Below are 25,504 nucleotides of genomic sequence, written 5' to 3' on the forward strand. Positions count from 1 at the left end.
AACCATGATCAACAACAATGCCTCTAATAGTCAGATCTCATGTTTGGAAGTGTTAATAGACCTTATTCTAGAGCCTAGTCTTAGAGAGGCAAAATGGCACCAGCATGCTGGGTTTGGATAATTTCTCCATCATTTACAGGATAAGTAACTGTGAACAGGTTACTCACTTTTGGCCTCAATTTCTTGTCTGTGAAATGGAAAATCAATGTTAACCCAGAATGCTGGTGCAAAGATTATATCAATTAATTCATGTAAAGAAATATTCATAACAATAGTAAAATTCAGCAAATATAAACTCTTACTATAGACTTTCAGGGATTTGGAAAATCACACAAATCAATAATTTTTGCATAACCATTATGATGTCACACAGATGGTGTGGGAAACAGACTAATTTCCAGAAGTTCTAAGGTGTCATATTTTCTCAGAATAAGTGACTTCTTAAATATATGTTTGAATGATTTTAGGTCAGATGATGAAGTTGGACATTTGATCTTAAACTTTAATGTGTATAAGAATTACATAGTTTCTAGTTAAAATGCAGATTCTGATTCAGTTGTTCTGGGTGAAGGCCTGAGATTGGCATTTCTAACAAGCTCCCAGGTGATGTTAATGCTGCTGGTCCAGGGATCACACTCTGAGTAGTATGGATCTAGACAATCTCTCAAAGACCTTTAAGAAAAAAAAAAGTATAATTTAATAAATATCAAATAACTTACATATCTCGTAACCTGTCTGCTACTAAGAAACAGATCAACCTAATCAGCCTGGTATATTGTGTCAATCTAGTAATCAGTAGGCATCATAGTGTCATGAAAGATTCCAAGCAGATGTCCTTAGCATTCCTAAAACTTTTATTGAGATAGTGGCTTAGAGCAGTGTTTCTCAAACTTTAACTGCAAGAGAATCACCTACAGTGCTTGTTAAACACATTGTTGGGTTCCAACCCCAGAGTTTCTGATTAAGTAGTTCTGAGATGAAATTAGGGCATCTGGTGTTGCAGATACAGGCTTGTCTGGGTACCATACATCAAGAATGTCAACCAAGAAATGCTGAACGCTGCAAGTAACAAAAAGTTTGTTTGCGGTCTTAAGCATTGCAGTCTTGGAGGCACTGATTCGTGTAGCAACTCAAATGTGCTCTGAGGGAAATAGAAAATGGTCATGTTCATAAAGGAAACAGACAAAGATATCCCAGAGAAGTTACATAGGTTATTTTTACAGAACTACGGGTCACCGTCGGCAGGCATTCAGCCACTTGCTGGTAGTAGATTGGCTGCTAAACTGTCATCTCTAGGGAGTAAAGAAGACAGGTTCCAGGTGGTCTCAGGATGCCTGGGTCAAAAGTATGTTGCATTCAGGGCTGGATGTGTGTTTCACTTCCTTAATGGCCTTCCATCTCCACTTTGGGTCCCTTTGACGTAAGTGACTACATTTTGCTGTTCATGGTCCACAAGAACACTGGCTTGCAGTACTTATTGCATTGATTCTTTTCTGAAGTCAGCCAAAGTCTACCAATGTTTTCTTACATGAGTCATCTATATAAGCATACACTATCTGCATTGGAGGAGCTTCAACATTGGTTGTTTTGAGATACTGTGACATTGTGATTTAGAATAAGCAATACATATAGCTGTCCCTCAGTATCTACAGGGTATTGGTTCCATCTAAAATCCATGGATGTTTGAGTCCCCTGACTAAAATGGTGTATCAATAGTATTTGCATATAACCTACGCACATCCTCCCATATACTTTAAATCATCTCTAGATTATACTGTTCTGAAACAAATAGACTCAGATATTTCTTCCACAAAGATGGGTTTATTAGGGATGAGCAGAAAATTGAAACTTGGGGTCTAAAATCACGGCAAGCCACATGCAAGTTCCCAAATGGGAAGGGAAGGAGAAGGTTTTTACAGAAGGGGAAAAGGAAGTCAGGAGGGCTGGAGTAAATAGATTCCATGGCTTTTCATTGGCTGAGTCCTTGCCAGGAAAGAAGGGGAGTCTTTCTTCTTGTGTGCCTCTGCTATTGTAATAGCGTGTGAGAGCTCCCCATTCTGCTCTCCCAACTCTATTTAATTGAGGTTTTTGGTTTTTATTTTTATTTTTTTTTTACAATTACTTATAATACCTAACAATGTAAATGCTTTTGTAAGTAATTGTAAATACAATGGAAATGCTATGCAAAAAAATAGTACCAGCATGCATCAAATTCAAGTTTTGTTTTTTGGAATTTTCTGAAATGTTTTTCCAAATATTTTCAATCCTCAGATGTAGGACCCAAGATACAAGGGTTTGGTCTCTACTGTATTTGGTCTTCAAACTGGACTCTGCTCCTGGCACAGAGCTCCTAAAACCCTATGATAAGAGCAATAAATGTGTCCTTTGTTATGTTAATGAGGAGACTTTGGGAAAACCCTTAGGTAATCTGAATAAGGGGCTGGTGGCCAGGGAGCCAACCAAGGGATTAGAGGGTTGGAACTTCCAGCACCACCCCCACAATCTCCAGGGAGGGGAGAGGGGCTGGAGGTTGAAATCACACCCATGATTTAACCAGTCAATGATTTAACCAGTCATGTTTATGCAGTGAGGCCTCCATAAAAACCCAAAAGGACAGAGTTTCTATAGTTTCCAGGTTGGTGAGCACATGGACGTGATGGAGAGTGATGCCTGGAGAGGGCTTGCAAGCTCCGAGACCTTTCCCCACACCTTCCCCTATGCATCTCTTCCATCTGGCTGTTCCTGAATTATATCCTTTCATAATAATCCGGCAATCTAGTAACTAAAATGTGTCTCTGAGTTCTGTGAGGCACTCTTAGCAAATTAATTGAGCCCGAGGAAGAAGTCCCGGGAACCTCTCATTTATGGCTAGTGGGACAGAAGTACAAGTAACAATGTGGACTTGTGTGGGGCGGAGTCTTGTAGGACTTTTGGAATCTGACGCCATCTCTGGGTAGATGGTATCGGAATTGAGTTGAATACTAAAACACCTCTCTGGTGACCCAAGAATTGCTTGTAGATGTGCAGATCGCCTGCCCATTGGAATTGGTTTCGGAACCAAAAAAAGAGAAAAGAAAAAAAATGCCATCCCTAGAATCATGATTCCTAAGTGTGTTTTAGTTTGCTTACCAAGCCAGTGGAACAAAAGATCTCATCACTTCCCATTCATCCCCATGCGATAAGATATCCCCAGAGTCAACAGCAAGAGAGGTGCTGGTTTTGATTAAAGAATGGTGAGGTGACGCCTGTTTCTTATTATGAATAAATTATTAATATACCCCAGATGTATTAGTAAGATTGTCATGTTATAAATATGAAAAAGCAAACATGGATCCCTGGAGGAAGTCTCATTGGTCCCACAATTTCACTGTCCACAGTGATAACCACTGATGTGATGGATAAAAGTCACAAGTCAGAAAACCTCAGAACAGTGTCATCACTTGAGTTACTGCACACTACACCCAATATTCAGAAAATAGTGCAGAACTGAGTGAAATTGTGCTTGGAGGTGAAGAGTAACCACGGGTAAGGGGGGGATCAGCTGGATAAGGTTACTTGTTTGAAACTCCAAAATGAAACCTGAATGTATTTGAATAAGTCATATTTCCCACACTAGCCTCCACACAGAAACATCTCAGGTTCCCTAAGTTCATTATCGAAAATTAGTCCTTGCCCCCCGATGCCGAATGAGAGTAACAAGGACTAGGTTTTGAGGACAAAGGAAAGAGACATGTATTGATTCGCCAGCAAATGAGGAGGGTAACAGACTAGCGTCTTGAAAACTATCTTCCTGTCTTCTGGGGAGAAAGCAGGAGTCTTAAAGGATATTCTTGGGTTTCTATGGTTAAGATGAGAGAAACAAGCAAAACCAGCAAGAATGCCCACCCATGTTAATCAGTAACAAAGAATGTAAGTTTTTGTTCCCAGCAACGGAGGGAGGGACGGGCAAAACAGTTTCATTTAGAAATCATCCATCAGTTTCATCCTTGTGACCTGTTACAAGTTCGCCCCAGATTTGCCCACCCTCCCAAGGAGAGTGGTGAGTAAGTAAGACTCAGTTTCCAGGTTTGACTACATGGGATGCTCGAACCTCTCTGATGGTGGCCTTGGGGCTGCCCTGGAAGGCACCATCTTTAGAATAGGGATGTGGAGCCTATAGATGAGGTTTTCCTGTGCATTTGGCTCTATTGACATCACTTGTTACAGAAGGCAATGGCTATCAGGTGTTGGTGCTCTCCAAGCACATTATCACCTGCCTCAAAGAAACTGCAGAAAGAATGACTGATGGCCAGAAGCAGATTCCTACAACAGGGTGTTAATATTGTCAGGATCTGGACCAATGCTTGAAAATAATCCTCCCATTTGACAAACTACAAAGAACATTTTAATGGATATGTTTGCCAATTCACCTCAACAATGTGAAATAATAACATGGAGAAAACTGAAGTAATATAAGATACAATATCCTTAAGATGAAGGTTTAGGGAGAGGAATAGATTGAGAGTTTGGGATTGACATGTACTCACTGCTATATTTAAATAGATAACCAACAAGAACCTACTGTATAGCACAGGGAACTCTTTTCAATATACTGTAATAACCTAAATGGGAAAAGAATTTGAAAAAGATTAGATATATGTATATGTATAACTGAATCACTTAGGCTGTACATCTGAAACTAACACAACATTGTTAATCAACTATACTCCAATATAAAATAAAAATTTAAAAATAATTTAAAAGAAAGATGAAGGTTTAATAAACATCTAAAAATACTGCTTGCCAGTTTAAAGCTGTCCCCTGGCTATGGACACTAGCTTACTTATCTTTTATTTCCTTTGAGCCTTATGACCTTATTGAGGGCTTACTGTGTGTTCAACACTAGTCTGTTCATTTGATGTCTTGTTTAAATAATTTGTATAAGCAACAGATGAAGGAGATGCTTGCTCTTTCACCAAAGAAAAAGTTGGGGCACTCAGAAGTTAGTAACTTGCCCAAGGTTCCACAGAAGACAACAGAGGCAGAATTTAAACAAGGCAGTTTGGGGTACCAGAAATTGTGATTTTTAAACAACCATAATGTACTTCTCTCATGTAATGATGTGAAATTTATAATTGTCATTGATTATAAATGTTACATTTCCCAGGGAACATGTGTGTAGAACAAAAGCATCCTTGAAAGTGTGTTTGCTGGAAAGGGAGTATGTTATAATGTAAAGAACAAGAGCTTAGGAAACAAGTTTGATCCCTAATACCCTAGGTGGTATGGAGGAAATCAGTTACACTCACCCTAGACCTCAGGTTTCTCACAAATTAAATTTTGGTAACAGTTTAACAGAAATAGATGATATTTGATATTAGATGTGCCCTGATATTCTTGGATTAGGTGACATGATATTTGAGGCCAGTACCTTTTTGGCAAACCTCCCTGCTGCCTATGTATAGGAACAGCTCTGGAGAGATTTTTTTTTTAATGCCAAAAAGATGAGTAGTCTGCCAAGAATTTTCCTTCCTATGATTATACTAAAATCTTATGAAAGCATGTGTCCTTTCTTTCTTTGCCCTTGGAAAAACTGCTCATTCTTTCAGAGATCTAAGTTGAGATTTGGAGTAAAAGGGTTTTCCTCTAGTGTTGAATTACCTTTTATTGCTTTGTTTTCCAAATTCTAAATAGCTTTATAAATAATGTATCCCAGGCTTAGTAAAAAATCATCATACTATGTGTTTCTTTGTTTCTATTCCTTATATATTTAAATCTATAAAATTGCATATTTTTGGTGAGGAATGTGGTAATTTTCACTTAAGACACAGTCAAAATAGGATGTGAAACTTTTGCTATATACAAATCCAATAAGTTAGTCATTATTTGCCACTCTGACCAGGCACGTGTGTGTGTGAGTTTAAGTGGATGTGTTTGTGTTGGCTTTTGTGTTCGGAAGTACTTGTGTGGAGGGAATCATTAGCTGGTTTAATTGGGGTAATTTAAAATCAGGTTTCAGAGAGACACACAACTTCTCATCTCTGAAGATCTGACTAAGAGAGACATCAGACCTGGTTGTACCTTCCATTTTCATTGGCTAATGTTCCGATCAGATACTCTATGGAGTAACCTGGCAGATTTCTTTTAGGAACTTTCAAAATTCAAAACTCCCTTAAGGGAAGCGACATGGGGTAGGGGGGTTTTCCCTAAAGATGTAGCCCATTCCAGTGGAGACAAATGCTGGCTTGAGTTTCACCACTAGGTTTACTTGCATGCAAAATTTCCCAATAAAATCCAGCTGGTTTAAATTTTGTCTGCAGACCTGAAAACCAGCAAATTTGGCTTGGCTTTTTATTTTGCAAAAAATGCTTCACACAGCTATAATCTGGAAATACTGAAGTGTCCAAACCCTCCACAGAAACAACAGAACAGCTGTCCCCTACCTTCACTTTTTCCCAGCTCTATCCTTAAAGGCTTAGATGTTAAGGGAGGGGAAAAACTCTGCCACTGAGCATGATTCTGTGAATCATCCATGACTACCTTTGTCGTGTGCTCTAAACCAAAAAGGAAAGATTAAAGAGTTGCCATTGATGAGTGAGACAACTCACATTTTGGCAGCACTAGAGAAGGAACGAGCATTTAAGATCATGGAGGGAAATGAAACAACAAAACAATACTGTTACAATTTGAACAATCACAGGCTCCAGTATGTGAAAGCACAGTGTTATCTTTTCCATTTTCCACCCTTATGCTTTCATTGGCTTCATATAATCCCCTTGTTGCCCATAATTGGGGATGGAGTTAGTGCCAGAGCTACATAAAACAAGCAGTCTTTCCTTTATACTTTCTGTGTATCATGATTGTGTATGTGAAGTCATAAAAATCATTTATTATGAGCATGTGTATTCCTGGCTTAAAGAGCCAAGTATTCTTGTGACAACAATATAATAGCATCAAATGTATTCCCATAAAACACCACATGTGGACACTTAATAGTTATTGCCCTGGCACCTACATGCTGGGATATCATCTTAAAGGAGGACTTCTTCAAAAAAACAAACGTTTGGTACTTACACAGATAAAATCCCCTAAGTGAGACAGGTTAGTAAGTGGTAAAGATTTAAGAATCCATTGATAATGACAATCTTTCATCTTCTGTTAGTATCAGATTGTCTCAAACCATCTTCTCAAGTTCTTTTCATGGGTTCAAGAAGACCCTTTACAGAATTGCAAACATCAGTAAATATTCTTTCAATCTCAAAGTTGCAAGAATGCCCTAACACTACATTGGTATCTAGTAAACATAATTCTTATTCTTCTCACCCATTACTATTTGGAAAGCATTTACTGGGGGCTTGTGGTACAAATCACAGTAAACAAATTGGTTTTCAAACTAGGTAAAAGAGTGTGGAATGGATAAAAGCTGATTTGTTGGGCAGTGTGAGTGTTTGGTGATGTTTTTAAAGTGTGTGTCTGTGACAGAGATTATTCCCACTGTCTCTTGCATTTCTGCTGGCTTCCAGCTTAGGGTGGAATGGCTTCCTTTGGTTGCCACTGACACTGAACACTGGGCGTTCCCAATTTGCAATACACTCAGAGTTTGCCAGAACTCTGGGACTGATGTTTTACTCTTGCATTAGTACCTGGGTCAGCTGGTCAGACACTGCAGGCATATGGTAGGGACTTTCAAAGCAACTCAACTTCAGAAAGAGGCCAGAGCCGACTAGTCCCTGATGGCACATCTACTTCAGGTGGGAATCAAGGCAATCTGAAAGGAGGGAAGCCATATAAATCAGACTGCAGAGCTTTCTTCAAAGGGCACCTTATCTTAGGGATACACTGCTGTGTGTCCCTGAGGTCTATGTAAGAAGATGCTGTGGGTGATGTTTAAGTTTCCAGACCAGCCATTATTCCATACCTGCATCTCAAGTCTCTCACTCTTCCTAGTGTAGCAGACAGCCTGAAATGTACAATGGTATTTTGTTTGAAGTCCATATGGTTATTACATTAAGAATGTACACTAAGCATATGTCTACAATCCTAATAGCTCCTTCCAACACTTCTACATGGCTGCATCAACCCAGTTAATTTTTCTCACTGTTCTTTGGCCCAAACTTCCATTCCAACACCCCTCCACTACAATGGAAATATTGTTGGTTTTAATTGTTTTTGTTCTTTTAATGCTGCCAGGTAGCTGAAAGGGAACGTGTGAGGTGGTAAAGTCTCTTACTGATCCAAATATTGTTATCTTCCATTGGTAAAACTGGCTCGGCAGTGACTATCCCTGTATCTGGCCATGCCCACCCATTCCTGATTTTTTTCAAAGCTGTGATCTATTAAAAAACATAATTCTCCAACCTCTTCCTCTCTAACAACTTCTATTCCATTAGCTCACAATAGTGTGATTTACAATATGATCTGTTTCTTTCACCTCCAAAACCATGTGTTTTCTACTCTCTACCAACGGTTCTCTATCCTGACCATAACACTGAAAGCATCTAGAGAGATTTTGAAATTAAGAATGTCTAGTACTTTAATTGTCTCTTCTCCCTTGACCTATTAAATCAAAACCTATAGTGATAAGGCCAAGGAATCTAATTTTAAATGCTCCATAGTTAATACTTATATGCAACCACAATCAAAACATACTTTTCAAATTAAAAAAAATTGTAGGTTCTATGTGGACCCTCTGCAATATACTTTATATGTCTTGTCTCACTTAATCCTCACAAGTCAATAAATGTTATTATCCTCATCAAATAGAACAGGAAAGTGGGTACAGAAGAGTTTTTTTGTTTAAGTACATCCAGTCACACATTTAGCAAATTTTAGAGCAAGGACTTGAGTCTGTGGCTTGAAGCCAAAGGCTGGCCTCTTTCCACAATGCCATACTGCTCCTCACTATATTGTCTGTATTTACTGGTAGCCTCTCTTTATTTTCAACTCTCATTATGTCTTTGTGGGATTATTTAATGTGAAGAAACAGCTGGAAAATCCATATTAACAAACTCCTACTATCTTGTGTTGTAATGCAAGTCAAAGGAGTTTAGGAATAAAAATAATGGGGCCCTATTTAATTTGGGTATAATTTAATCCCAGTAGAGATAATGATATTGCATCTCATACTTATTTTTTAAGAATAAGGTGAACATGACATTAGTATTGGTGCACGAAAGATAAGGAGAGACTGCATGACTATACATCCCATGGCCCCATATTTCCCCCAAAACAGAGAAAAACATTCTCATCCCCAAAATGAAGACCATTCTTCAATGGTCTCACCACCTTTCTCCAAGTGCCCTCTCCTCTTTTCTCACCTTTCTTTAACCTTTTTTTCGCTTTTTTTTTCTCCCTCTACCTACAATTCAGTTGAGAGTTATAAGAGAGGAGAGAAGAAAAAGAGGTAATATTAATTAAGAAGCTGCCATTTGTCAACAATTTTCATTTGTGGTACATTATTACCCCTGAATTAGTCAGCTTTTGCAGGGTTAAGCAGTTACATACAATCTCCAAGCTTCAGTGACTTACAAACCCAAAGACTGATTTCTAGGTTATGCCACATGTAGGCAGCTCTGGGCTGACAGCTGAGGCTCTGCTCCCCATTTCTAGACTTAGGCTAAAGGCATGGCCACTCTTTGGAACATGACATTTTTGTGGTAGAAACAAAAACTAAGTGACGGAATCACTCAGACTTCTGCTTGAACATAACATACATCATTGCTGCTCACATTTTTTTTTTATAAATGTATTTATTTTTTATTTATTTACTTTTGGCTGCATTGGGTCTTTGTTGCTGTGCATGGGCTTTCTCTAGTTGCGGCGAGTGGGGGTTACTCTTCATTGCGGTGCATGTGCTTCCCGTTGTGGTGGCTTCTCGGGTTGCAGAGCACAGACTCTACGCTCATGGGCTTCAGTAGTTGTGGCACGCAGGCTCAGTAGTTGTGGCTCATGGGCTTTAGAGCACAGGCTCAGTAGTTGTGGCACACAGGCTTAGTTGCTCCACAGTATGTAGGATCTTCCCGGACCAGGGATCGAACCTGTGTCCCCTGCATTGGCAGGTGGATTCTCAGGGACTGTGCCACAAGGGAAGTCTCAACTGCTCACAGTTTTGACTAACTCAAGTCAAGGTCAAGCCCAACGGCAGGGGGCAGTAAAACAGACTCTTCTCACGGAAGATGGTTCTCTAAGCCACATGGCATTGGGTGGTAGGAGTTTAATTCATTACAGTGAAAGAGGAGTGAATCCTCCTACAAAATAATACAATCTGGGGGGAGGGATAAATTAAGAGTTTGGCATTAACAGATACACACTACTATATATAAAATGGAAAAACAACAAAGCCCTACTGTATAGCAAAGGGAACTATATTCAGTATCTTGTAATAACCTATACTGGAAAAAATCTGAAAAAGAATATATACATATATGTATATATACATATGACTGAATCACTTTGCTGTACACCTAAAACTAGCACAACTTTGTAAATCAACTATATTTCAATCTTAAAAATAAATAAATAAAATAAATAATACAATCTATCTCAACTCCCTTTCTACACGTGAGCAGCATGAGGCTCAGAGGTTAAACTAACTTGTCCAAGGCTACTGCAGCCAGTGGATGACTCAACTAAGATTGCGATGGAGTTCTGGTTCCAAAGCCAGGGTTCTTTGCTATGAGCAGTCAAGTTGAAAAGTAGAGAGGTAAACGTTGCAGTTCTCCCCTCTATGACTCTTTCATCTTTCAAGCCAAATCTATTCTGATACATCGTGTTGTCTCAAGAACCTAAGGGTCATCTTTGATTTAACTTTGCATTTTTAATATCAAATAAAACTCTAAATTATATAATATTTTAAAATGATATAATTTATTGAGCACTTATTTTGTGCCAAGCACAGTTCCAAACTCTCTTTGTATATTGTCACATTTAATTTTTAATTAAATTTTGTGGTTGGCATTATCCAATTTTAAATCAAAGGGAACAGAGGACCAGTAAGTTGCCTAAAATGACAGCTCTGGGGGGAGGCAGAATCCAGGTCTGATTCTGATGCTTCTGCTACTCTGCTTTCTGACCATTCTGCTTTCCAACAGAAAGCTCTTTGTTTTAAATATGCCCTTACACTTCCTCTCTTCTCTACTCCAACTTCTCCCACCTATTTTTAGTTTTCATCTTCCCATGCCTAAACTGCTGCTGTATCTTCCTTATTAGATCTCCCCATCATGGATAGACTAATTCTCGAACTTTGACTTGATCTTGTTATTTCTGTGTGCTCTCCACTGCCCCTGCTTTCATCTCTCCCACATCTGAATGCCTTCATCCAATTTTCAAGGACACCCAAAATGTAAATCAACCTTATTTCCCACCATTCATCAAATGTGTACCTTTTCCCTAGGTGTCCCTCATCAATTCCCACTGCGCTTGAATCACAGTATTCACCTTACGCAAAATTCCATTGAGAACTTCATGAGAACAGGGTCATGTACCATCCCACGAATGTATCCCATGTTGATTGTCATGGCGCTAGCTTTGAAGTAGGAAATAATTACTCAACTGGAAAATCTTTACTTGGGTCCAAATATGCTGGTTTCTGTTCTATGATCCTGTGGACATTTATAGGTGATTAGGTATAAGTGATCCATGAACTCTTAGCTCTGCTGGAATGGCTCTCCAAAGTAGAGGGCAGATTCTAAATTCTCCATATCCCATGAGGACACGTTGAGAAATTGAAGAATAATAGATTAACTAGCAGCAAACCTGGAATTAATGTTGCATCACGCCAACCACTCCAAGAGGCAATAAGAGTAGTGTTTGGGAGGTCAGACATCTCTCAAACCACAGGGTGAAAATTTTTCTTGACTCCCGGGAGTAGAGAACAAGAGAAATTATGGTGTCAGGTGCTTGTGAATATGTGTGCTTAATAGAGGGCAGGATTATAAATTAGAGCCTACATTGATGGGCACAAAATATTGTTCGTATGGTGTTCTCTGAATTTCCATTGACTAAGTACAAATAAGAATCCTTAATAAATATTTATGCCCACCCAAATACATAAATATTTGCCTCTAAGTCACATATGCCCCTGTTTTGCAAGATTTTTAAATGGATTCCCAGATATAACCCATGGAGAAAATAAATGTAGGTAAAGTGTGTCCCACTAGTATAGTATATACTTGCAGCAAAAAAGCACATAGTTTATTTTGTCTTACCTAGAATTTTACAAAGTTGTCTACTTATGGGCTCTTTGATTTTTCTAACACATAAAAGTATTCTGCAGAACTAGTGTTTCATGGAACAGCTTAGAAAACTGCCTCTTCTAACAAACCTGGACTTTACTATGTCTACCTGGAATCAGGTTTCTGAAATAGAAAATGACAGGTTTTACTTCAGTCATTTGGCCTCAGGAAATCTTTCTAAGGAAAGGAGACAAGGGAGAAAGGAAGGAAGGGAAAAGGGAAGGAGATAAAGAACCATAAAAGGAATCCCTTCTCTTATCCCTGTTTCCCTTCCCTTCATCCCCACCTGTGCATACTTCTTCTCATGGAAGTTCCCAAGAGCTCTGTTATTTTAATATTATTTTTCACTCTCAAAAATCTTGCAAACATAGGTATTACTAGTCTCATTTTACAAATGAGAAAACTGAAGCTCAGAGAAATTCTCAAAATTCTCCTCATCCGATGACCAAGATGCTTACTCCTAGCCCATCAATGAACAAACTTGACTGCTAGAATTAATCACCAGGTGAAATAGTTTCTTAACAGATTTTTTTTTGATTGGGCAACAATATGCATGGCAGTTGGTACACTGAATTTACATTTTAAGAAGTGGTGATAATATGTGATTAATGTGAAGACCCTTGGCTAATGTCAGTTAAAGATGAGAAAGAACTAAACATGATATAGATATATATTTCAAAATGTATGTCACTGCACAGGGACAGATGTGTTATTTCAGACATGAAACTTGCTCATACACACTTTTCGGCCATCAGATAATTGCATGGGCATGGCATTGTGTCATCCATGTTATACTATAAATTAGATGGATATGATGTCTATTCTCAAGAAGGTTACTGTCTAAGAAGAATTAATAGTACATCTCATACTTTGATATTCAACTTTTTGCTGAAGTTTCGTAAATGTATGTGCATTGAAAAAATACTACAATTGTATACCATTTTTCTCATTTTAAAACTCAGTAACTTACAAAATTTTCTGAATCACCTCATCATTCCAAATGACTATGAAGACTCTCCAAAAATGTATCTCTACCCTTTATTTTTTTCCCTAACTCTCTTTTTCTTGGTGTTTTCCATCAGTGTTTGAAACAATTGTGTACACCTGCCAGGTAAAGTCTTGTACATTTCCAAAAGGGTAGACAATAGTGAATCATTCAATTCCAAAGACATCAGAAAGCTATCTGGACAATTAATAGTATTGTCACGTATACTTTTTCATTAAAAAAATTCTGTACATTAAAAACCTCCAGACATGAAAACATAAACTTTTAAAATTAATAAAATATAGTGTAGATTATTCCCATTCTTAGCTTACATTTGTCTTATTACAAGACTTCCTATATAATTCAAGGTAAAAATTCAAGATCTCCTAGAATGTAATTCACAGTAAAAATTACTGTTCAATTTTGGGAACACATTTTTGTCTATTGAACTCATTCCAGATATAGGCAGATTTAAACCATGGGATTACTTTATATTTTTCATCTGATACTCAGGTTATATTGATGTAGACATACATTACAGCAACAACAAAAAATAGTTACACTGCTGTTTTGTGTATTATTTTTTGTATGCCCTTTGCCTGGTGAATACTCTGGAAAGTTTTACATATGGTCCTAACTCTACGTCTGTAAAAACGGAAAATACTCATATTGATATCATAGTCTAAGATATCACCTTGAAAATTGCGGCATTCATTTTTTAAAATATTTCTGTTAAATGTCAAAGTTAAAGTGGTTGATTTATTTGATCTGAAATTGAAAATGATGAACATATTTCAGAGGTGTGTGCAAGTTGAAAAATCCTACAGGTATACGTGAGGCATTTCAGATGCTTTAGTTATTAGATTTTATGTATTCTATTGTGATTTTCATCAACAGAAAATTATATATATGTATATTATATATATAATCATGGAGATTTGTGATCAGATAATACTACTAAATGCTTCTTATTGTACAACACTATCAAATTCAACTGGTCCCTATTATTTTTCAAATCTATTTCCTAATCCATATGGCTGCCACATTAGAAAAACCTGAAAATGTTTTACATGCTTTTGTGGTCTCCACGACATTTTTTTAAAATATATATTTGGTAGAAAATTTTGCTACAAATTACGTCTTCACTATTTATCAACTCTGTGATCTTGGACAAGACAGCTATTCTGAGTCTGAGTTTCTTTAAGTTGAGCTAATAATTCCTATGTGGCTAGTTGTTATAAAATTTAAACAGTGTTTGTCAAAGTGCCTTGTAAAGTATGAAGCACCATATACATGGAAGTAAAGCATTTTGTATGTTACATGAGTACATACATGCATCTCTCTCTGCCATTCTGTGTACATATATATGAATATATATATTCTTCCAGCATCATCATCATCACCTAGGAAGCTTTAAGAGATTCAGAATCTCTGCATTATCCCAGACCTACTGAATCAAAATTGGCATTTTAAGATAAACAGAAGATTCATATTAATGTTTGGAAAACATTGCTCTGTGTGGTCTAGTGACAGTGAGACCTCTCTCTCTCTATCTATCTATCTCTCTCCCCACAAACACACTTATACATGTAACAGCCAGAGAGCTAGGCAGTGATACCAACAAAGGAAAGTAGATTTATCATCTTAAGTTGATAAAAGAACAGCCTAGAACGCTACTTCCTATTTTAATTAGAACTGACCTTCAATAGTAATAGAAGGGCAAAAAGTATTAAACGGCTCATTCCTGGAATGGTGATGACAGTCCAGAATGAGGCAGAATGGAGCACTGCACTGAAATTTTGACTAAAATAATCTAAGAAGTCCCATCCAATTTTGTAATTCTACCCTACATACACACTTGCGTATTTACAGATATATACCCTAACCACAAATATTCTATTCCTATTTTTGATCTATATCTTTAGATCTATTTTGTATGAGCCCCAAACTGCAGATGACAGATTTTTTTCTTACTTTCAAGCTTTAAAACATGGCCTTCTAACACAATAATACTATATTGATAAAATCTAGTGTTAGTTTTCAGAAATAGTATAATTTGCATTCCAATTGCCATCTCAGTGACTATTTCATTATTTGCAGAAACTATTAAGAAAAACATAGAACATTTGAAATATTTTAGTAATGCAGTTGAAACTCACCATAATCACCAAGCAAATCCATTAGACATGTGAACACCACTGTCATTCAACCACAGATAAAAGAGTGGTTACCAGGCTTGTCAATGCAGTCATTTACTAACACTGAGCTTTTGGCTCATGACAAAAGATCTAGGCAAATATTCTTGAAGGTATACTTATTCATTTATATGCTTTTTGGTTTTTTTTTGTTTTTGTTTTTGATATACAGAAAGCTGTACATATTTAATGCATACAGCTTGATGAGTTTGAAGATAAGTATACACCATGAAACCATCACCACAATCTATACCATAAGCATATCCATCACCTCCAAAGATTCCCTGCCATCCTCTATTATTATTTTGTGTGATAATGTAAATGATCAGGACCCTATGGGGCTTTCCTGGGACAGACCCCTCCCCCATACCCTCTGTTTTAGCTCCTAGCATCTGATGCATATTTCCTGAGTTTTTCAGATGCTTAAACCACCACCAAATGGAAGAAATTAACTACTTGATGATCATGAGCATGTAGTCTGAAACTTCTGATGCCTAAGGATTGATAATGTTAACTGCCCAGTTACCTCAATATCAACCAGTCAGAGAATTGTGCATGAGCTGATCACATACCCTGCAACCCCTCCCCTCCCCTGGCCTTTAAAATGCTTTTCTGGAACCCTGCAGGGAGTTCAGGGTAATTTGAGTATGAGCCACCCGTTTTCCTTGCTGGGCCCTGCAATAAACCTTTCTCTGCTCCAAACTCTGATATTTCAGTTTGTTTGGGCTCACTGTGTGTTGGGCACACGAACTTGCATTTAGTAATAATTTGAGCACTTAACCTAAGATCTACCTTCTCAGAAAAATTGTAAGCATACAATTCAGTATTGCTAATGATAGGCACTATGGTGTACAGTAGATTCCTAGACTCATTCATCTTGCATCACTGAAACTTTATACCTGTTGACTAATAACTCCTAAGTTTCCACTTCCCCCCAGCCCCTGGCAACCACAGTGTGTTTAGCCACAGTGGAAGAAAATAAACCTAAGACATGCTTTTATCTTCTTTGAAGTTTGTGAACTAAATAAAAGAATATGCCTCATTGATGCATACTATGACTGTTTAGGGAAAGCATATTATTTAGTTGGTTTAGTTTTTACTACATACATTTTAGTAAAAATGATGTTATATCCATGTTAGGTGTTTACACCTTGATTTATCGTATTACTAAAGTATTGGTTTTTCAAACTTGTAGATGCTGATATGTTTTCCCTTCTTCCCAGAAGCAATGCTCCTTAGATCCACTTCAGCAGGATGTTTTCATACACTGATGATCAAAAGAGTCCATGATACATGAAATCTCAATCCTGATCATTAGGTGAAACAATTCAAAACTCACCTCTAATTTACATACCTTCAGATGAGACAATATTGACCAAATTATGAATAAAACTGATCCTGGGATAACCAAGAAGATCATCCTTGAATTTTCATTCTCACTAAGATGTTGCCATGGTATTGGTGCTCTTTTATTTAAACTTAGAAAGTAGACAATAGAATTTTAACTATGCCATGAGATGCATTAATGGGGTAAATTAGGATTTTGGAATTAACATATACACACTACTATATATCAAATAGATAACCAACAAGGACCTACTGTATAGCACAGGGAACTATATTTAATATCTTTTAATAACCTATAATGGAAAAGAATCTGCAAAAGTATATATATATATATATATATATATATATATATATATATATATAAAACTGAATCACTTTGCTGTACACCTGAAACTAACACAACGTTGTAAATCAATTATACTTCCATTAAAAAAAGACAGCTACAAGAATATATTTTAAAAACTGTTCTATGAAAATGTTCATTTTCATCAAATTTTTCCTCCAATAAGACTCTTCTAGATTATGCTTTATTTAAATTTTAATTGAAGGTTTACAGATTTGCAGTTTGTGCTAAGTTTAATTTCTGTTTCATGAATTCTGACACTTATTTTTAAATCATTACTTTGTATCTGATTTACCACATTTTTTACAATGCATTTACCACTTCATATAAATTATGCAAAGTAGAGGTTTGGTCTGCATCAGCTCTCAGCCAATGCTGTACAAGGCTTTTGGAAGGAAAAAGGAGAAATGATCCCATCTCTGAAGCTCATTTGGGGAGAATACTATATAAATTTGTGCTTACTGTAAGGTTGAAATTAATCTTGATTTCCTGTCAACTGTACAGGGATTTTACAATATAGTTCATAATAATGTTTAATTCCTCTAGGGTAGGAGTTAAGATAAACAAGTCACTGACAGTGTTTATCTATAAATATAGCAGATGGTGTGGGACTGAGGTTGATTATTAACTCTGCCGACTTTAATTTCGTGGTTATAAAGCACAGTAAATCTCACTGTTTATAAAAGGTGGGAAAGAATCTCCAATGGGCTTCAGTAGCCAAGAAACCTTCTGTAACATTAATCTCTAACTGATATTTGGTATCCTCCTAGGGTGCAATATTTAAGATTGTGGAGTGACTGCTAGTCACATAAAAATTTTCACTGGGATCATTAGCTAGCATTTCTGTCATTGATCTATTATAACTTTGTTAATGAGTTCCATGTGAGTGAAATTTAGTGAATGAGACAATTCTTTCTATGCCTTGCTAGGTGAATGTTTAACAATTACTTTAGGCAGTTATATATCTAAAAGATAGCCTAATTAATCAAAATCATACCTTTTTTCTTATACAAAGATGAATTGTAATACCTAACTAGGCAAGATGTACTGAATAATCAGCCAGTGTACATTATATACATTTACATTTTGGTCATGAATCTGCCTAAAATATCACAAAATACCATAAAATTTAAAAAGAAACAAAATAATTTATTCTTAATATTCCAATTTATTTAAATATAAGATTTGATTATGATCACTTACTTCACTAAAAATCTGTATGCTTAATTTGATTGAAATTAATTCTTCCCCCCAAAAGGACCACTGTTATAAAAATGGTATTATTTGAAATAGCTCGATTTTTCCATTCCAACTTTCTAGTGAATAACAGAATTATTTTATAACCACAAAAGTGAAAAAATAATCACAACCTCTACCTCTATTGTTTTTACATTCAGAAGAGGTTGATTTTTCACTTCCCAAGAAGGTCAGACTTTTATAAATATAGGATAATCTGATATATGAGTTGGGGATTAAAACAATCTTGAACTAAAAATGTCTTAACTATGTTGGAGGTCAGACTCCTTGAGAATGAGTTTTCAGTGACAAAATCCTCAGTTACTTTTCTAGCTCTTGTATTGAGCTGCTTCTCCTGGACCCACCCTGAGAGTTTTATTACTGATCTGAAACAGTCTGGCTCCTGTGCTTTCTACCAATTAGTCTCAGCACAGATCTCAAACCTTGACTTCCAAGGAGCTGGCTTCTGACAACATCAGCCCTGGATGGAGAGAGGCTGAATGGAGCTGTTGGTAATATACCTTCTCATCTCCTTTCCTGTTCAGAGCCTCCTGTCACTCTTGTCATTGGATGCAATACCCTGCTATTTGATACACTCACTTCCACAAAAAACTATCCACTCAGACTTAGACTTCCAGGTCTCAAAATGCATGAAACATCTATAAAAGACAGCAAAGGCTCTCTCAAGTGGAGGCTTTGTCTGTTTCCCACCCCCTTTTTTTAAGTCTCAAAACCCACCTGAACCAATTATCATCAAATAAATTGGTTATTGTGTTATTGGTATGTTTGACATTCATATATGTGTTGACTTGAATCAAAACTAGGGATGATTTCACTTCAAAGTTACCAATAAAGTCACCTAAAATAGTTCTATCAGTTAAGTCTATGGATTACATCTTCTTGTCTTATGAGTTGTGATGTGAGGGTGGAAATGTGTTTAGAAAAACATGGTTGAGAAGACAAGGGCCACAGAATGGCCAAGAGGATCCTTTCGGTAAGGCAAAAATAGGTAAAAGCAATAGAAAGTGAAGGGGCTGAAAAAGGGAGACAGAATAGGGGAAATAACAAAACCGGATATTGAAGTGTCTAGGTAGAGAGGCAAACAGTGTGATTTGTTTAGGGAGTCTCCCTTACGTACTTTAAGAATTCATAAATACTGTGGGTCTTAGGGAAATGAGATATTGTTAAAAGCACATTCAAACAATCACTCTTGTAAAGAAGGACTCTTTTTCTGTATCACAATGGGTAGACTTAAATTACTGTGTTTTTTTTTTTCCTAGTCTATGTATAAGGTACTATGAGCTGTCTTATAAAATGTAATCATTTTCCTAGTCATGGTTTGGGGGAAAAAAAAGAAAAGAAAAACAACCACACAACTTCTATTATGAAATTATTTGATTAAAGGGTGAAAAAAAGCTGTTAAAATTGAATAAAAGTACTCCCCGTTTCACCCAAATCTATCATATTTTATTAAGATAATATCATAGAAATAAAAATTGTTGCCTTATAATACAAAGCAAATTACAACCCACAGGATAAAGATAATGCATGACTTTTAAATACTTTTATCTCATTTTCATTATTTTCTTTCAGATTATCTGACACTGCATAATGTCAAAGGCATTGCATTGCATAAAGGAAAACATGCAAAGGAAATAACTCTCAGCGGATTTCATTCCCCCTTCAATGGTCAGTGAAAAATCCATCCTCTAAAATATTTTTAGTATTTATTCTCTCTAAAAATCCAGTAATTAAAAAAAATCTTTTGTTTCTAGAAGTCATCTATGCTGTCATGTGCATGGCAGTCACCTGTGGAATTCTTCTCTTGGTGATGGTCAAACTGAGGTAACTGGATGCAAGTCAGAAGGGAAGGGCTAGAAAGGGGCCAGCCCTGTGAAAGCACATTTCACAATGGCAGAGCTTACCAGGGCCGAGAAGGAAAGCTTCTCCATTAAGACTTAGGAAACCATTCTTAATGTGGGATGAGTACATGAAAACGTTACTCTGTCTTCACATGTAAGGTAAATGTGATCACAGGGATTCTTTCATGTTGCATTTTATAAGCACATATGCATTGTTCTCCCAATGAAATGGCTCCCAATCATTCTCCTGGTTTTCCTACAAAATCCAGATTGAACTTTGCTGCATTCCTTAATCAGATCACTTGCAGGATTAATCAGCTCATATAATGGACCTGCTGTGTACTTCATACACTTTATACTTAACTGAAAATTTACTCTTCACTCTAATTTCTTATATGCTAATGAGCTTTATTCATATTTTACCATGTAGTTATTAAATGAGACATGTAATGAGGCCTCACTGGGTATCCTTAGAAAGACGTATTACTATTGCCTGATGTTAATTCACTCTTTCCAAATCTTCTGTTTCCTTGGCTGCCTTCATTGTGAATGTGAGACCTCAGGTTAGAGATATATCAACTTCTAGATTCCTACATGTCTAGGGTTTAAAATATTTCTACTTATATAACACTTACAAATCGATATAAAGTGGTGTTCAGTTGCTTAGTTTTAATTTAAAAAAAACCCTCATATTTAAATATCAATGCTGTTCATTTGCTTATTCATGATACAAATGTATACATTTTTGTATACAAAATGGAATACAAATATTCCATCACAGAGGTATAATTTGAGTATCATAAATGTTAATGAAGAAATATATATATTAAGTGTATATATACATATATATTATATACATACACATAAAATATACTTATCAGTAAGATTAGGCCTGAGGGCAGCAGAGGTGATGGACATTTCTCTGATCTCATGACGCTCAGAGAAGAAGAGTCAGTAAACTTGATGATGCTTGTACACATATGGTTCCTCAGGCTCCAAGGCTTTGATGACCAGACAGATCAAGTGCAAGATTTAGTGGGGAAGGTGTATGGTGGTACCAAGGAGTTGGGCACGTGATGAGTGTGTGCTCTGTCTACAGACATTCAAACTTACTTATTTTTAAAAGTAATCCCAGCTAACATATTCCCTTGTTGGACCCAGCTCCTCTAACTGTTTAACTTAATGCTGACCAATATCAATACCAAACACACTGCTTCTCTCCAAGGCCTTAAAAGTTGTATTTGTATGAAAAGATATTCTTTGAGTTCCAAGATATAGTTTAAAGGCCAACAAATAAGAGTCAGTTTCAAGGGGGAAAAATAGCATTTGGAATTTATTAAACTTTCCTTTATTTGGTTTAAAATATTTGCGAGCATGGTTCAGTTACTGGGCCTGCCTAGATATTCCATCACAGAGGTATTGTTTGAGAGAAGCACCAAAAACTTTCTAGCTTAGCAAAAATCTTAAAGGTTTTCAATCTTTATTTTTTAGTCACTCACTTAATGTATAAACTTCACATCTGCCACCTTGGTTTTATTACAGATTACTGTTGTGCCCCAGGTAGATGAGGCCTATATGGCTACTCAAAATTTCCTATATATCAGCTGTTATTTAACCTCCTTTCTTGCCCTCAGAGAAAGATATATTTCTTTACTGGATGACAATAGGAGTGTTATAGGCAAAAATCTTGAATTGACTCTAATATGTATTTAAAAGCAAATCATTCATATTATATATTATAATATTTTTATTAGTTATAATATCACATTGTAATATATTATAATTATATTATACCATTATTATTATATTACATTTAGTTATCAATTATTTTCCATGCAATTTAAATTTGATCCTTACATGTAATCTGAAAGATCCAGACCCAGGGTTAAGAAATGACAAAAGTAAAAGCCATCATGGAAAGAAGGAACAAAACGAAACAGAAGCATCAGTAACAACAAAACCTGTGTTACTTCACATTGAAGATCAACAATACCTTCTTCATAAAGCAGGCTGTTTGCCACTCACCTGGTGGGCAAGTCTAATCCATGTGAAGCAAATCTTCATGTGAACCATGTGAACCACTCACCTGGTGGGCAAATCTAATCCAGTAAAGATGAAGGATTTTGCATTTACTCCATGTTATGCTAAATTAAAACAGCCCTAAATCTTCAAAGAAATTTGCAGCGAAAACAATGATTAAAGTTTAAATATTTGAGAAAAAAGACTATTTTTCTTTTAGAAAATGGTTACTTGGAGATCATATTTAAGTGCATGATACTTAGAAAGACCATAGAATATTCTACTTTTGAAACTTTGCATTCAAAAACTTAATTATCTTCCCCTCCAGGCATAGAATCCAACCAAAAAATAAGCACAGACACATTTTTAAAATCCTTAAAATAACATACTGTTAACTTTTACTTTTACTTTTATATAGAACCTTCAGAATATCAAGTCAAAACAAGAGACCCTTCACCAATCCAAATACCTGGAGGACTCATGATTCATTGAGAGTCACGAATAATTAACAATCACTTTCTTTAAAGCAAGTCTTTGTAGCCAGTCAACAGAATATCCTATCCATTGTCAACAAAGAAAATGTTAGGATGGATTTAATGATACTGGATCATTAAGTATGTTCATGTAAGGTATAATAATTGGAATGATGTTAGATTTGTTTTTTCTTAGGAAAAAATTCAAGTATAAATTTACAGTGGTATCTTTGGACACTCGTATAGAATTACAAAATTACTCTTGAAGGCAAAAGATAGTGTTATTCTAAGCTACACTCTGCGTAGTTTGTTTCATAATAAATTTGAGTCCATATAAGAATAATTTGTTGTATCATAATATAACATTTTATAGTTAGCAGAGTATTTTCTGATCAGTTTTATAAATACCTATTAACTTGCCAAAAGGAAACTGCTAATAAAAATAACCAGTATATGTGTCATTTGTATATCCATTTCTAAGTCATCAACTACATAATTAGCATTAACTTTAAGTTTCTAAATATATTTGATTAGATGATTAGTCTTAAAAATCGGAAGTGATATCTTTGGATTTTTGTAATTTGAATACTATTGAACTGTACTTTGTTAACTTGATGTTTTTATGTCATATTCATAAAGATGTAAAGCAACTACACTGGCCAAAAAATCCATGTGCATTTCAATGATATATTTCATTTGTAAATTTAATTTTTTCCTATGCGAATTATTATGAACTTCTGCAATGATAAAGTAACATGATAATTGTTACTTTCTATATTGTTACTATAATGTTACTTTTGGCCTGATTTGACATCAGAATATAAGTGTGAATAGAAAATTGTGGAAAAGATGTTTGTTAAGTTGTTGATACATATGTGCTTTTTAACTCTCTGCAATCACATTATACCCATTTCTAAGAACACACATGAGTTAGTTTTATCTGTAGTGACACAGAGACTCAAATATTCAAGAACAGGAACATATATTTACAATTAAAGGTCAAACATTTTCTACCTGTTGGTATCAGATCTATTGCTCTTCACTATACTTCAGATCAAATTGTCTACATTAAATCAAATTTAAAGTTAACATTTGACTATGTTTACTTGGAGTAATGGAAAAGCCATCCTTTATCTTTTCAAACAGGGAAGAATAACTTGGTGAATCACAAAGCTCCCTCAAGGAGCTCTCCATATTCCAGTGGCTGCTAATTCTCTTAGTTATATGAAGAGAATGTAGGTCTTTCCATTTCCAAGTCACTGCCATTTATTGCAGCCTTGCTAATGCCTAGGAAAAGAACTGTTCCCTAGAAAACAGAGGAACAAAGTCAAGTTGCTTTTAGAAATATGTTTGTGTTGAGCAGAAAAGGGGGGGATGGAGTGTGAAGTAATAACTAATAGTTAAAGAGATTAAGCAATTTCTCAAAGTCTCACACTAGTCAATATAAAAATTAGTAATTGAGCACAGATATAGCAGATTTTAGAATCTTTTATCTTAATTCCTAAATTCTACTGCCAATCACTTATCCCAGCTGTAATTGTGTCATTTTTGTACATAAACAACCAGGAAATACCTGTTTTAGATATTCCTCTCTGTAGTACCATCTATAGCAATCTAGATTACATGTCTAGTAATTAGATGCTTTTACCTGTAATAAAATGTCTTAAATGAAAAGGAATACATAATATTTCGTATATCAAGAGGTCCAAAGCAGAACATCTCAAGGGTCGGTTGACTTAGCAGTTCAGTGATACCTCCCAGGACTCAAATTTTTCTTTTCCACCCTTTCATAGTCAATGAATGACTGGCACAAGTCAGACTTTATAAGAAGATATGGAAATATAGGAATTCAAATTGCCATAATTGATAGTCTAATCCCTGAATCACCTGAAGAAAGGGTGAATTTCCAAGTAAACTCAGAGTTCTACTTAGCAAGGATAAACAGGAGAGGAATCTTGGGTAGATAGTCAACAGTTTCTGCTACAAAATCTAGACTATCTCCTTTGTAAATTAAATGATGTCTTTCATGAGCTCAAACAAATAAACTGAACAATTTGAGCTTAAGTTCTATTTTTCATTGGGCTCTTTGGAACTAAAGAGCCCAAACCTAAAACAGTGTTTCTCAGGCTGTCAAGGAGCTCAAGTTCTACCAATTCAGTATTCTTTTTCTATTCATTAACGAACACAATTCGTCTGGTAGAAAACAATATTGGTTGCTTTGTGTAGGCAAGAACATTTCATCTTCCAGTGAATCTTTTTCCAGAAACATGGAGATCATCCATTCGTTGGCAGGGGAAACACTTGAAGGCTGTGCTACTGACCGTCAAGTTACAGGATCCGGTGAGTGATGAGGTAAACACTACTGCCTGGGTTTTTTGTGGGGACTTCCATCCAAGCAGAGGTGCACTTCAGAGGACTCATCTGTGTTGGGAACCTCTGCCTCAGTAGCACTAGAAATTTTAAATAAATGTTTCCCAGATTAGTATTAGTAGACAATGTTTCCAGATATTAATAAAATAAAACATCAGGGGTCCCTGATGCCAAATAAGTGTACCATCAGGACAGAAGGGTCATGCTTAGAAGGTAAAGGTGAGATACAAGCTATGAAGAAAAACATTGGGAAACAGAATTTCCACAAAGAGGAAATTCAGAAGTTATAGATGTTCTGCTAAGAGCAAGCTTCAGAGACACCTATTCTTTTGGGGTCATGCCATCAAAATTATTCTCTGCAAACAATAAGCAACTGGACTAAAACAGTAGAATTTAAAGGTATTTAATAGGAAAACAAAATTTGTTAATGCCCCTGATACCTCAATAGTAGATGTCTTCCAA

At 36.0% G+C, this 25,504-nt stretch overlaps 1 protein-coding gene across 1 annotated transcript in view; it reads left to right on the forward strand.

Moving 5' to 3' along the window:
* The window catches only part of GFRAL (GDNF family receptor alpha like), a gene marked incomplete at both ends in the record, with an annotated part of 59,461 nt that extends 36,770 nt beyond the window's left edge, over positions 1 to 22,691 (forward strand). The window contains 5 exon segments of the mRNA XM_079934321.1: positions 19,912 to 20,009; position 20,011; positions 20,094 to 20,163; positions 22,618 to 22,636; positions 22,638 to 22,691. Coding sequence (XP_079790447.1) covers positions 19,912 to 20,009; position 20,011; positions 20,094 to 20,163; positions 22,618 to 22,636; positions 22,638 to 22,691 — 242 coding nt within the window.
* Positions 22,692 to 25,504: the final 2,813 nt, after the last annotated feature.

This window comes from Stenella coeruleoalba (assembly GCF_951394435.1).
Source record: "Stenella coeruleoalba genome assembly, chromosome: 10".
NCBI classification, from domain to species: Eukaryota; Metazoa; Chordata; class Mammalia; order Artiodactyla; family Delphinidae; genus Stenella; species Stenella coeruleoalba.